General features: G+C 41.6%; 3 protein-coding genes across 3 annotated transcripts in view; all 3 read left to right on the forward strand.

The window, feature by feature from the left end:
* Positions 1-62: 62 nt before the first annotated feature.
* On the forward strand, positions 63-6,675 carry lap3 (leucine aminopeptidase 3). Its single transcript, XM_005727002.1, has 13 exons — positions 63-272; positions 446-567; positions 649-703; positions 790-895; positions 1,856-2,015; positions 2,109-2,273; positions 3,267-3,425; positions 3,497-3,621; positions 3,727-3,815; positions 5,576-5,678; positions 5,787-5,866; positions 5,945-6,057; positions 6,181-6,675. Exons 1-13 carry the CDS (start codon positions 174-176, stop codon positions 6,365-6,367), a joined length of 1,563 nt encoding a protein of 520 aa, XP_005727059.1. The 5' UTR covers positions 63-173; the 3' UTR covers positions 6,368-6,675.
* A 637-nt stretch (positions 6,676-7,312) lies between these two features.
* Positions 7,313-10,842, forward strand: med28 (mediator complex subunit 28). The gene is made up of 4 exons (XM_005727003.2): positions 7,313-7,532; positions 9,865-9,931; positions 10,010-10,122; positions 10,263-10,842. Exons 1-4 carry the CDS (start codon positions 7,374-7,376, stop codon positions 10,464-10,466), a joined length of 543 nt encoding a protein of 180 aa, XP_005727060.1. The 5' UTR covers positions 7,313-7,373; the 3' UTR covers positions 10,467-10,842.
* Positions 10,843-13,233: 2,391 nt separating this feature from the next.
* The window catches only part of klhl2 (kelch-like family member 2), a 10,527-nt gene continuing 9,403 nt past the window's right edge, over positions 13,234-14,357 (forward strand). Inside the window, exon 1 of the mRNA XM_005727004.1 lies at positions 13,234-13,729. Coding sequence (XP_005727061.1) covers positions 13,662-13,729 — 68 coding nt within the window. The 5' untranslated portion in view covers positions 13,234-13,661. The remainder of the gene's footprint in view (positions 13,730-14,357) is intronic.

Below are 14,357 nucleotides of genomic sequence, written 5' to 3' on the forward strand. Positions count from 1 at the left end.
TAATACTGGCTCTTAATCAATTATCCATCTGCCGCTAGGTGGCGACAAAGGCCCCTCTCCCGTCGTCTCACTGTGACGTACAAATAAACGCGACCGATCGGCTTCCTCTCGCACATGCTCAGTGCACGACCTTTAAAAGTGATTTATTTGGGCTCTCGGTGTGTGTGCAACAGATGACAATGTTTCTGGTGAGGACAGCTGCGCGGACGGCGGTGCGGACAAACTCCTGCAGGTCGTTTTGTGTCTCACACACTCAGCTGAGCGACAGAAAGGTGAGTTTGGCATCTGGTGACAGTTACATCATCATCATCATCACCACACGAGACTCATTCAGTTTCAGATCAGTTCGGCTCCGTGTGTTGGTTCAGATGCTCTGCAGGTTCATGCGTGAGAATGTGGCCGTCTGCATCTTTTATCATATTAAACGGTGTTTGTGTGTCTACAGGGTCTGGTGCTGGGAGTGTTTGAGAAGAAGGAGGAGGAGGATGAGGGCACTCTTCACCTGACAGAGGCGGCTGCAGGGTTTGACAAGTCTCTCTCCGGAAAGCTCTCTGAGCTGCTCAAACTGTGAGTCTCTGTTACCTGCAGACTGAGAGTGAACAGCATCCTTTGTGTGCGATTAGCCTCATAAACATTTGTATTTCCCAGCTCTGGGCCTGCACTCAAGAACGGCAAAAGCAGAGTATTTTATGGACTTCACAAGGTAACAAGGTGTGACTTTATGTTTATAAACCCCCGTCTACTCAGTCTAAGATCTCCTGATGAATGTTGTTTGTGTGTCTCCTGCAGGACTTCCCATGTGTAGCAGTAGTCGGTTTGGGTAAGAACAACGCAGGTGTTTGTCGCACAGAAAACTGGGACACCAGCAAGGAGAACATCAGGCAGGCTGTGTCAGGTATGCCGTTGGTGTGTATAACAGGAGTAAAGTGTTGTGCAATATGGCTTAAATGTGTTATGGACTGGTTCTTATATAGCGCTTTTCTACTCTATTTGAGCACTCAAAGATTTATACAACATTCCCCATTAATACAAGCATTTTTTTTAAACTTCAGCGAACACTTCATCAGCCAGGGATCAATCCATCAATCCAGTAGATTATCTCACCCATCTATCCATCCATCCTCTTCCACTTATCCAATACATGGTTCTGGTGGCATTCCTACATATTTCCAGTTCCTTATGATGGATCTCAAGGTGTGAGATAAGTAATCTCTCCAGCGGGTTCTGTGTCCACCACGGGATCTCCTTGCAGTTGGGTGTGACTAGAAAAGCTCCATTTGGAGGCATCCCAACCAGATGCATGAACCACCTCAGCTGGCTCTTTTTTTTTTTCTTTTTTCATCTATGACATATCCCAAAGTCATTGACCTTTAATTGTATCAGCCACAAAGTTAACTCTGCCTTTTCTTATTCCTTCTGTTTGTTAATCAAACAGTCATGCTATAATAATCTGTCAGTGTGGAAACTGCTGTTATGCTTTGACACCCTTAGAAATGTTTGTACAAGTCTACGGTGCATTTGCGAATGGGTGCTTGTGTAATCCGTGTACTCTGGGTACTGGAGCATAGCACAGCACCTCTGAAATGCTTTGGATCTCAAAGTGAAAGTAAAGAAAAAAAAAAGTGCATCCTCTGATTCGGACACGAATGTTACCTATCTTTAATGCCTCTGGGATGTTTAAAAGGTAAAACTAAATGCATCATATTTGACCTTTAGCTCAGAGGTAATGCAGATTGTCACCTTTAGGTTCTATTGCACAGCATTGCTTCTGTTGCATGTTACATCTTCATCTGCACTCATTCGGGTTTATGCTGAATTTGTACCTGGTTTGTTTCTGTCATTCATGCGCGTTCAGCTGGCTGCCGGTTGCTTCAGGACCTGGAGGTGAGCCACGTGGAGGTGGACAGCTGTGGTGATGCCCAGTCAGCAGCAGAAGGCGCCGTTCTGGGATTGTTTCATTATGACCAGCTCAAATCCAAGAAGAAGACCAAAGTAACAACGCAGCTTCACGGCAGGTAGATTCGAAAAACTGAAGCTCGCTGACTGTCAGAGGTTTTTAACGCTTTAAATACAGCGACATGCTACTTCCTGTGTCTGACTCTTCCTAGCGCTGACGTGGTCGGCTGGGAGAAAGGCATCGTGTATGCAGAGGGCCAAAACCTGGCACGGCTTCTCATGGAAGCGCCGGCCAATCACATCACGCCTACTGCTTTTGCCAAAACCATTGAAGAGAAACTGGCTCCACATGCTGATCGAGTCACCATACACAAGAGGTGAGTGTTTCGTTAATCATCATCATCCCCGGCACCGCTTTCAAAATCAGGAAGAATAAAACATTGACTTTAAACTGTTGTATGTTTCAGGTGAAACTTTTCCATGTATTGACATAAATGATCAAAAACTTCTTTTTCTTTTTTTTCTTTTTTTTAAATCTACTTCTTTTATTTATTTATTTATTTATTTATTTATTTATTTATTTAGCTCTGAGCACTGATTTGGTTGTTGCAGTCAGTTACTTTATTTGTTTATTTTCATAATTAATTGACTGGGTGAATAAGCATTATTATTATTATTATTATTATTATTATTATTATTATTATTATTATTATTTAATGAATGAATGTGTTTATTTACATTTTTTCATATTTTTTTTTAAAGTCATGGGCTGATCTGTTTTCTTTCATAGGGGAACTGATTTTCTTTGGACTTGTTCAATTGGTTGAACAAGATGTTACCATGTTTATATTGTGTAATAGACACACAGTGTTTAATTGATATAAAGAAAAAGCTGTGTGTGGCCTTTAGGCATGGCACATACTCTTATAAACAGATAAACAACAGAGCATCTTCAAAATAACTGCGCTTTGGCATCTAAGAATTTCCCCTCCAGGTTTCAGGACCCTTTCAATTCAGTTTCCAATTTCGTTGTACTATTGTAAATAAATAAAGATTTATCTCTTATCTCTCAAATTACTTTGCCTCCTCTCATCAGTTTCTAATCAAATACTGTACAAAATGGTCCCATTCCCCCGACTGAAGGCATATAAAAAATAGTTTTTTATGCATCCATTCTTTTCCACTTAACTAATTTAGGATCGGAGGGGGGCTGGAGCCTATCCCAGCTGCCACAGGGCGAGAGGCAGGGTACACCCTGCACAGAATAGCTCCAATAAGTGAATTACTGTTGTATATTTGCCGATCCTGTTTTTGTTCTGAAGAGTAGATGAAGTAGAAGTGTTTTTGTCTAATAAACTGTGCCATTGTAGACCGCAGGCTTGGATCGAGGAACAACAGATGGGAGCCTTCCTTAGTGTGTCTAAAGGTTCAGAGGAGCCCCCTGTCTTCCTGGAGCTACATTACAACGGTTCTCCTGACAGTAAGCAGCCTCCGCTGCTCCTAGTGGGGAAAGGCATCACGTTTGACAGGTAACACACAGCAACACGGGCTGGGATCAGATACACCATACAGTGCTGTCTTTACGATTCTCTGTCTGTAGTGGGGGCATTTCTCTGAAGCCCTCTGCCTCTATGGATGCGATGAGGGCCGACATGGGCGGAGCTGCCACGGTGTGCGCCTCCATCGTCACAGCAGCATCTCTGAAACTCCCTGTCAACATTGTCGGTGAGCATCTTGATATTAAATACCCCGTTTGTTTGTTTTTTAAATTTATTTTTGTCATACATAATATGTGTAAGTCTGAGCACTTCACTGCCCTGATTCATTCAGGTCTGGCCCCCTTATGTGAGAACATGCCCAGTGGGAAGGCTACTAAACCAGGTGATGTTGTCAAAGCCAAGAATGGAAAAACAATCCAGGTTAGTGGAATCCTGAAATGGGCATCGAATTGCTACCTGAGTGTGCTTGTGCCAACACTGTGGCTCAAGTGTTAGAGCGTGCCATCTACCAGTCAGAAAGCTGATGGATCAATTTGCAAGAACTTGGAATTGCTTCTGAATGTTAGAAGGTGCTTGGACATGGATTAATGTGCTGTAAGAATGTGCTTGTGGCTGGTGTTTATTATTAACGGGGGAAAAAAATCCAAACCTACATGGCCCTGTGTGGGGAAAAAGTGATTTCCCACTAAACCTAATAACTGGTTGACGACCCTTGGCAGCAACAACTGCAATCAAGTGTTTGTGATAACTTTTCCAGCACTGCGGAGGAATTTTGGCCCAATGATCGTTGCAGATCCCAAAGGGTTGATTCTGTTAGTCTGGACGTAGCGTTTTCAGTGGGAGAAATGATTTGTCACTCATCCAAATGACTTCTTCAGTCTCAGCTGACTGCAGGTTTCCCCAACCTTATAAACAGTATATTTGTACAATGACTGAAACCAGCCCACTGAATGAACAATGGGCTGTGAGGTCAGTTCCTTTATCATTAATATGCAGATTGTAATGACCATTGATCAACAACCAATTAAGCCCAATTATTTGAAAAATTGTTGTAATTCAGCCCCACTGGAGGGTTTTCAAGCATGAGCTGCCTTTTTAAGGTCATGTCACAGCATCTCAATTGGATTCAGGTCAGGACTTTTGACTAGGCCGCTCCAGCGTCTTCATTTTGTTGTTTTTAAGTCATTCCAAGGTGGACTTGCTGGTGTGTTTTTTAGATCCTTGTCCTACTGCAGAACCCAAGTGCGTTTCAGCTTGAGGTCACGACTGGCTGGGCAGCCTCCTTCAGGATGTTTTGGTAGACAGCAGAATTCATGGTTCTATTTACCACAGCAGTCCTCTAGGTCCTGAGGCAGCACAACAGCCCCAGAACATAACATTACCACCACCCTATTTTACTGATGGCATGATGTTCCCTTTCTGAAATCCTGTGTCTGCTTTATGCAGATGTAATGGAACACATACCTTCTAAAAATTCAACTTATGTCTCATCAGTCCACAGAATGTTTTCCCAAAAGTCTTGGGGGTCATCAAGATGTCTTTTGGTAAATGTGAGATGAGCCTTTATGTTCTTTTTGGTCAGCAGTGGTTTTTTTCCTTGGATATGCCATGGATGTCATTTTTACCCACTCTCTCTCTCTCTTATTGTTGAATCCCGAACTCAGACCTTAACTCAGGCAATTCTTTAGATGTTGTTCAGGATCATCTGTGACCTCCTGGATGATTCATCGACGTACTCTTGGAGTAATGTTTTGAGGCCGGCCATTCCTGGGAAAGTTCGCCAGTGTTCCATGTTTTCTCCATGCCTGTATAATGGTTCTCAACATGGTTCATTGGAGTGCTTAGAAATGATTTTGTAACCCTTTCCAGACTGATACATCCCGATTACTTTGTTTCAAAAGTGTTTCTTTAGATCATGGGATGATGTGTTGCGTTTTGAGATCTTTTAACCTGTCAGACAGGTTTTATATAAGTGACCTGAGTGTATTTAATGAAACTGAACTCAGCTTTCCAAAAAATGTGGTTAATCACAGTTAATTTATGATTTAACAAGAGGCACAACTACTTTTTCACACAGGATCGGGTAGGTTTGGATAACTTTTCTCTTTCACACCACTGTAGGTACCAGGACATTTACTGCATGTGTACAGTTGTACAGTGTTTTTGTTTCTGTGTTCCAGGTTGATAATACAGATGCAGAGGGCAGACTGATCCTTGCTGATGCTCTCTGTTATGGACATGTCTTCAACCCCAGAGCCATTGTCAATGTTGCTACGCTAACAGGTAGGATTTCTTTAGCAGTTTGTTTACACAGTGACATCAAATTTTCTTTATGCTGCAAGACATTAATCATAGACAAATGTCAAAATCGTGGCGTATTTTGTCTTCAAGGTGCGATGGATGTAGCGCTCGGCTCAGCGGCAGCAGGAGTCTTTACAAATTCTGACTGGCTCTGGGAGCAGCTGCACAGGGTACTGCAGATACACGTTAAAACACGGTGTCTCAGTTCATCAGCTCTTCTGTTAACGTGTGTGTGTCCGTGTTTGTAGGCTAGTGTTGTGACAGGTGACAGGGTGTGGCGGATGCCTCTGTTCCAGCACTACACCAAACAGGTGACTGACAGCCAGCTGGCTGACCTCAACAACATCGGCAAGTACAGCCGGTACGTATCTGTGTCTCATCTCCTGTTAGAGGCATCGCTGCAGCAGAGAGACGTCCAGTCAATGCTCCAGTGTGCAATGAATTGGAATTTTTCTTCTTCTTCTCATGAGTGATTTCTTTTTAGTTCTGGTGGTGCGTGCACTGCAGCTGCATTCCTGAGGGAGTTTGTCAAAGCTCCTCACTGGGCTCATCTGGACATCGCCGGTGTGATGAGTAACAAAGACGAAGTCCCCTACCTGAGGAAAGGCATGTCTGGAAGACCAACACGTACACTGGTGGAGTTTGCTGCTGGTCTAGCCCACAATGGCTAAAAGGAGATGGACAACAAATATTGATTAGACTATTTCCCAATCTTCTAGCAAGACTCAACAGTGTAGGAACAGACCGAGGGCCAAACACGATGGTCAAATGCCACACAGTGTGAAACAGGCCACTGGATAAACTGATATAATTATATGAAATGGAGATATTTTTGTAACACATCTGAGCTTCACTGTTTCCATAAACCACATGCATCAGTCTCAGACCAGTCCCTGGTCCTGTTGTCATCCTGAAGCTGTGTAGCATCAACAGTATTTTTTGTAGTATGAATAAATAAATTCTTACTGGTAAATAAAAACTGTTTTGTATGACTGTCACTGTTCAAACATGCTCTATTGAGAATGGATGTACACGGTGTACCTCATTATAGTCATGTGATGATTTATTTATTTATTTTTAAGAAAAGAAATGTGGACAGTACCTTGCTAGTTTAGGGGCAAGGCACTGCCCCCAGTTTTTTATTTAAATTATTTATTTTCTTTTATTTGAAGGATTCTGGAAACCTGGCTGCAGATTTGCTTCCACTCAGAGATGGCAAAATGAGTGAGCTGGCCTCTCCTCCTGGATGATACCTGACTCACTCGTCCCACAGGTGTTCGATGAGTTAGAGGTCAGGACTCTGCATCATTTGAGTGCACCCACACTAAAGTGGGAAAACCGTTTCTTTGAGGACAAAGACTTGTATGTAGGGGTGTTTAAACTACGTTTGCATTCCACTACAGTGATGCAGCTGCTGCCAATTTCTGGTACACAACTGTACAAAATATGAGACATTACTCAGAAACTTTAATGTATATAAAGATATAGATTCCTATCATCTCTCAGGAGGACGCTTTGACTAAATTATGTCCCCCACAAAAAAGCAACAGACCAGAAAGATATTGCCACTGTGTCCCAAAAGATGTGCAAAAGGTTGTCCACCTAAGTTTGGCTAGAAAGCTCTGTAGACTGTATACGCATGCGCGGACTGTAGAGGGGAAAAACAATCGGATCAAGATGGCTTCGTCCATGAGTGGGATGTTTAGCGGCCAGCAGCCTCCTGGTGCACATCCTGTCGGGGGTCCCGGCGGACCGGGCCAGCCGAGTTTTGCTAGTGCCGCTCCCAGGACGCAAGGAAGCAACACGCTGGTGGATGAACTGGAGGCTTCTTTTGAGGTAGGAGTCTTCAGTGCTGGCTTCCTTTAGCTGTGCATGCTAACTGTCGCTAGCAGCTTTAGCCGGTTAGAGTTAGTGTTTGTTTGCTGGTGCTGTTGTACCCATTTTACATTCAAGTCCTGTTCTTAAAATTATTAAAAAATAATAATAATCATTATTATTATGAGCAAGTATTGTGGCGTGTAACAAAGTCCCAGCCTCGCCCCCTGTCTGTGCCCTGCTAATTAGCAGACACTTGGTAACAAACGCACGGGCTCCTGTCTTCTAACACCTAAAACACCATAATCCTCCCTCTTTGTCACTTAACTAAAGAAAAAAAGAAAAAAACACAATAGACACACACTTCACACATCATGTACACCTGACTCCTTTGTTGGTTTAATGCGCTATGCTTCTAGCATTAAGCTGGGCAAACACTGTGCGATTTTTTTTTTCTTCTTCAGTCGCGTCATTCAGCTCCTGCTCAAACTGTACGATTGAGTCGCAGGTATTAGAAGTTCGTAGGTCACGATACTATACGACCCGATGCTCTGATGCGACCTGAGTGCTCATACTGTGTCTCTCGCTCTCCCTCTCGGTCTTTCACTCACACAGCCTGCCCCCCCATCATCAACTTTGCTAAATTGCTAATGGAAAACATTGAGCAGCAATGTCTATCCAACTCTTTTCACGGTTGTTGCGGTCGTTTTAATTTTGTGACGCCACGTCGAAATGTCTCTGCTGAGCTTGTGTCCAGACCACACGCTGCACTGCCACGCTGAGTTCTCTTTGCACAATATAAATTACACGAAGGATCTTCTCACATGCGTCTAACTGCTTTTGGTTGGGGACCTTAGTTCTTCAAAAATAGCTGTGGTTTTATATTATGAAACCAGTTTCAGCATGCCTTTGGAAAAATTTACAAGATGACAAAGCTTGGAGACAGACCCGTACAAACACTTTCACACAAATGTAATCTCCAAAGAAAAAGGGTACAACCACAGATGTCCCAGTGGATATCCACAGATAAAGAGCTACTATCAAACCTCGCTGCCCGAATGAATGCCATTTATGTGCCAGGTGTTTATCACCTGACATCAGAAACCACTGTGAATAATGCTGCTGTCAGAGTAAATCTCTGCACCCAGTGACAAACACAAGAATGGAGCTCTTTAATGCAGACTATATTTAAGTTTCACTAAGGCATAAACATAAAGTAGTTCTAGTTACAGTTTTTTTACTAGCATTGATGTCTTTATCGTATTTATCCTCAGTTGCAAATCAACAGCATTGCTAATTTCTTTGTGTAGGTTGGGAGGCAGGTATTATTCACATATTTTAAAGTTTAATTAATCTATGTGGGGACAAGCAGTCTAGAAAACTGCCTGGACTCAAAGCTGGAACATCACTCATTCCACATCAAATCATCACTTTTTTTTAAAAGAACATTTTCTGCTTAAGCACCTTTGATTCGCTTGAAAGTTTCAGGGTTTGAAATTTATAATGATTGCTGTGAAATTTTAGCTTCATTTGTTAAATACTATTTTAGATATCTAGGCAGTCTGAGGCAGTGTGTGATCAGAAATATCTCAAAAACTTTAAAAAAAATAAATAAAAGCATGACAACGTAACAAGTATCAGTTCAACATTTATGGTACAGCAAAATAATTAAGGGAAAAGGGGATTAGTAACTCATTTCATGTGAGTAGTTCAGGTTTCCATCTCCACATGCCATAATTAGCAGTCTAGTGCAACACGCTTACCCAAATACTACGACTGCTACGGCATGTTGACTACTGCCATGAATGCTGCAAGACTGTGAACTTGTTTGACTCCCCAAGGCAGATTTCAGGGTGAGAAAAAACATGCTTGAAGTGGGTCAACAGATCATTTTTCTAAAAAGTATCTGATATAGAAAGGTAGCATTTCACAGAAATCATCATACATGTCATAATAATAATAATGGATTGCATTTATATAGCGCTTTTCAAGGCACCCAAAACGCTTTACAATTCCACTATTCATTCACTCTCACACACTGGTGGAGGCAGCTACAGTTGTAGCCACAGCTGCCCTGGGACAGACTGACAGAAGCGAGGCTGCTATATCGCACCGTCGGCCCCTCTGGCCAACACCAGTAGGGTAAAGTGTCTTGCCCAAGGACACAACGACCAGGACAGAGAACCCAGGGATCGAACCGGCGACCTTCCGGTCATAGATGCGCTTCCCAACCCCCTGAGCCACAGTCGCCCCAGATTTTGGACCTTTGATCTTAAAAGTTTTAGCCAAATTTGAGATGGTTGAGCAGAATGTCTGTTATGATTTAAGAATGTTGTCTCTTTTTATTCTTTAGGCATGTTTTGCATCCCTGGTGAGCCAAGATTACGTTAATGGAACAGACCAGGAGGAGATTCGAACAGGTCAGTGAAGCACAACACTTTTATTTTCCACATTTCAGATTTTAGTCCGTATGCTGACATGTGTTGTGCTTATTGTAGGTGTGGACCAGTGCATACAAAAGTTTCTGGATGTGGCTCGGCAGACTGAGTGCTTCTTCTTACAGAAAAGGCTTCAGCTGTCTGTGCAGAAACCAGAGCAAGTGGTGAAAGAGGTAAACTATTGCAATGAATTGGGTCCACTTATGTTCCCAATAAATTTCCTTGTTATTTGTGCAAAATAAAATAAACAACTAGTCATGAATGTATGTATTATTCATTTTTCTCAATTCGTCAACTTGTCCTCTCACTTCAGGATGTGTCAGAGTTGCGTAATGAACTACAGAGAAAAGAAATGCTGGTTCAGAAGCACTTGACGAAGCTACACCACTGGCAACAAGTGCTGGAGGATGTGAGCGGTCAGCATCGTAAACCCTCAGACCTTCCCCCTCCTGGACCGCTGGCCTTTCTGGAGCAAGCCTCTGCAAATCTGCCCCCTGCCCCTTTAAAGCAAAACTAACACACCACATGTACAGTCACATCATTTGAAACTGGCCCGCTCTCAAAATGTGCTGTTATGCATCCAGTGTGTGTAATAAACCGCCTGGAAACAGCAAAACAGTCGCTTGCCAAAATAAAGACTCTGCAACGTTGGGATTGACCTGAGTCCGCCAAGGCTGGCTGGAGATGACACAGAAACAAGATATGTGAGCTTGCATTCATCAGTTGTGTATGCCTCATTTGAAGTAATGGGCAAATAAAGTCTGGATTTGAAGGATGGCAGTGTAATGTGACTGTACCTAAAACAAAGAGCACTTTCCTGCAGAAATGTGGGGAGGTTATTACAATATTTCTACAGTTTTTTTCCTCTGTTTTCATTTATGTAAATATTTTCATTGTTGATTTTTTTTTATTGTAAAAATAAAATATGATAATTTTTGAAACTATACTGAAGTCTTAGTTTTTTGGGTTTTTTTGCAAAGTGCATTTTGTGATATAGTGATTGAAACAGGTTTGACCTCGCCCTGTAAAATTTCCAAGGTGTACTCCTCGGGTTTATTGGTGGGTCACAAATGAGTAGTACTCAACCTCTAAAACTAGCTTTGCATCGTCTTCTGATAAAACGCTGAACCGAGCCTTTGGTGCAAACCAGAGGGTCAGTGTTTAAATGGCATGGAAGGATAAAAACAATGGGTTGTGGCATTTTGGTTCGGTATTGATACTCCTTTAGAAATCCTTCAGTTTTGTGGAAATTAAGTATTACATCAATAGATGTAATACTTGATATAATAATACTAGACGCACATGTGACTGTTGCTCAAAAAACACAATTTAGAAATAAATTATTTGGAATGTCCTCTGTGTTTACATAAAAACAAAATAACATTGTTATCTTGGCATTTTGGTTTAAACAAATCTACCTGCCAACAGCTTTTATTCCAGGTCACCACTACACTGAGTCAGTAGTGAGTACAGAGCATTATGAAAGCATGTTGTCTCTGATGTAATTGGTGTCTTCACACCACAGCAGATTTGTTCTGCTCATTCTCACAGCTCTTGCATGTTCACAAACAGTACAGTCAGGCAAAATATCCTCACAGATGGTGCTCCGAGGACAAAAATGTCTGCAAATGGGTCTGTGGTCCTGACATGAAGAAACCTGGATTTTGAATGTAATACTAATGTGTTTAATTAGCAGTTATCCACTCTTTTAGTACAGTTTCTGATTGAAATGGACTACATTTAACATGTTGTATAGTGTGTGTCTAATGCAGGCAGATATCTAAATTGACAGGAAGACTAATAAAAAATATAAATGCTCATGTATGTCAATTTTTGACTTCCAAAGACATGACTTGGGAGAGAAGAGCAGAACATATTACGGTAGTCGCAAGGATGAGATATATGAGTATTTGTGGTCATGTTTGTGAGATACACACAGAATTATTAGATAATGAAGCAATCAGTCTCAATCAGATCTCATTGTGCAGCATGACAATAGCCCCAGGCATGTACTGCTGTATACGGGTTCTGAGTAAGTGTCCAAATAATGAAATAAAAGTAAACTGATAAGTGAGAAATATGATGCCAATGAAGAAAATGTTGACTTACAAAGTAAAATGCTAAAATAAAACTTTGTGCTTGATGATAAATAAAAGTTTTGTAATCCTATGTTTAAATTTAATCAAAATTGTGACTTACTAGGAACAGAATAACAAGAATTTAAGCCAGTAGTGTAAGATATAAAGCTAAAAGACATAGAAAAGAATAAAATAGAATAAAACTTGATTGTCATTGTACATGTACAACGAAATCGTGGGTGCTCCACATCAGCTGTGTTGGAATAAAATATAAATAGTAGACAGCAGGAATAAATAGCATACAGGAGAAATATATACAAAAACAATAGAAAGATACATCGGAGAACAAATTGCAAAGTGCTTCGAAGTAGTGCAAAGAAAAATTATGTTAGATATTATAGTATAGTATTATTTTATGTGTTTATTTATTTATTTTACTACAAAACACATTGGTCTTAACTGTGCATATAAATAAAACTGACTTACTACAAATTTCGTAATAAAATCAAAACAGAGAAATGCTAAGGCAGGTTTAGCATGAGGCAAACACTCAGTAATATGATATCTAAAATCTGAATCCATAGTATTTAAATTCTGCCATGAAAATTTAAATTCCAACTTACTGATTTATAAATTGACCTTATTTAATAAAGTATAACTTAGACTTTAAAAATCTAAAGTTTGAGTCCTTTAATCAAAATCGCGGTAGTATATCAAAATAACTCGTTATAGTTTATGAAAGTAAATCAAACACCTTGAGTCTGTAGCTGAAAATGATACAAACGTAGATCATAAACAGTCAACCAAGTCAAATTTATAACAGGATCAAATTTAGAGTACGAGGTCAAAACTGTGACATTATAAAGCAGTTTCTGATTTACAAAGTCAGATTTAGAGATATAAAAATTTGGGCTTGATGAGAAGCAAAAAACACGTTTCATGTTCTTATTTTTAAACTGAATAAAAAATAAAAAGTAATGCAACAAAAATAGGGCATAAATTGTCCATCATAATAAGACCAAACCTGGAGTAAATGATGAAGTCTAAAGTATTTACAGTGTCACTTTACAGTTTCCCCTTGTGATACTGTAAATGATTTACTTTATAATGTAAGGTCCTCTGTTCCTGTTTATGAGCTGTCTCTTTATGAACAAACTGAACGGAGTGTTTGTTCAGTTTCGTGAGTCTCCCACAGCTAGAGGGAGACAGCGCTTTCTTCTGGGACGCCTTGGCTGCTCAGAGGACCGTCTTTACCGACATGTCCTTGTTTGTGCGTTTTAATCAGCGATTGGAAAATAACAGGTATCCTTGTCCGTCCGCCTCTCGCACCCATAAACACCCAGGAGTAATAGAGAGGGGACGCTGAGTAAAAACAACCCCCGTCTGACCCGGCGGTGTGCGCCTTTCCTGCGCGTTTTTCGGCCCACACAAGGAGCAGTCCGCTGGGTACAACAGCCGGACTGAATCGCAACGTGTCTGTGGAGAGTGTCACCGCAGCAGTCGGGCTGTGTGTTTCTATGGAACAGGCTGCTTTAATGGGGCTGTCGTCAGCCCGTCTCTCCGCCTCTGGACAGATGATCGCCGTGATTCACGCCTGAATTTAGACCCATCGAAGACGACACTGTGGATATGGAATGGTGCATGCCGCTGGGCCAAGTTTTCAGCCTCTGAAAAACACCAGAATCATGGACAGTCATCCACTGTAAGTGCAAAAAGCTGCTGAATCTCTCCCCCCCTCTCTCTCTCTGTGTTGACGTTTCCCAGTGGCTGCTTGACGGATGGTGCCGCATTGACAGAGACAGCGGCCAGCCGGTGTGGCTGCTCAATGACCGGGTGGGGAGGACTGATACCCGGGGACTGTGGCTGCAGGATCAGGCTGCAGGCTCTGTGGTGGTGTCATAACGTTGTGCTTGTTGGTCTAACGCCTCTGTTTCTGTTCGTGGCACTGAGGACGTGTGCTTCACAGCCGTGTGTGGGTGTGTGGGTGTATTTGTGACAGAAAACAGAGGAGCAGCATGTAAATGTACATGTTGAATGTTTGATTTCAGGAGAGGGAGGGCAGAGGTGTGCGCTCAGAGGTGCGAATAACAAAGTAATTGTGCGGATTATATATATATATACTTCTAGTCCGGCACAGTTCAGCCAACTTGATCGATCTGTTTTTAATGAATAGTCAATAATGAAGGTTTAAAGTACACACACGATCTTATCAAACACCTTGGGCAGTCAGAAGGTTCCATCTTAGGTTAAGCTTAATCAATGTTTTACGACATACGCCAGAGTCTCAAACATGAATGGAAATCTGTAGCAGGACTTTTCCTGTTCTCTCT

The sequence above is a fragment of the Pundamilia nyererei genome, unplaced genomic scaffold (genome assembly GCF_000239375.1).
Source record: "Pundamilia nyererei isolate P.nyererei 1_Seehausen unplaced genomic scaffold, PunNye1.0 scaffold00022, whole genome shotgun sequence".
NCBI lineage: Eukaryota > Metazoa > Chordata > Actinopteri > Cichliformes > Cichlidae > Pundamilia > Pundamilia nyererei.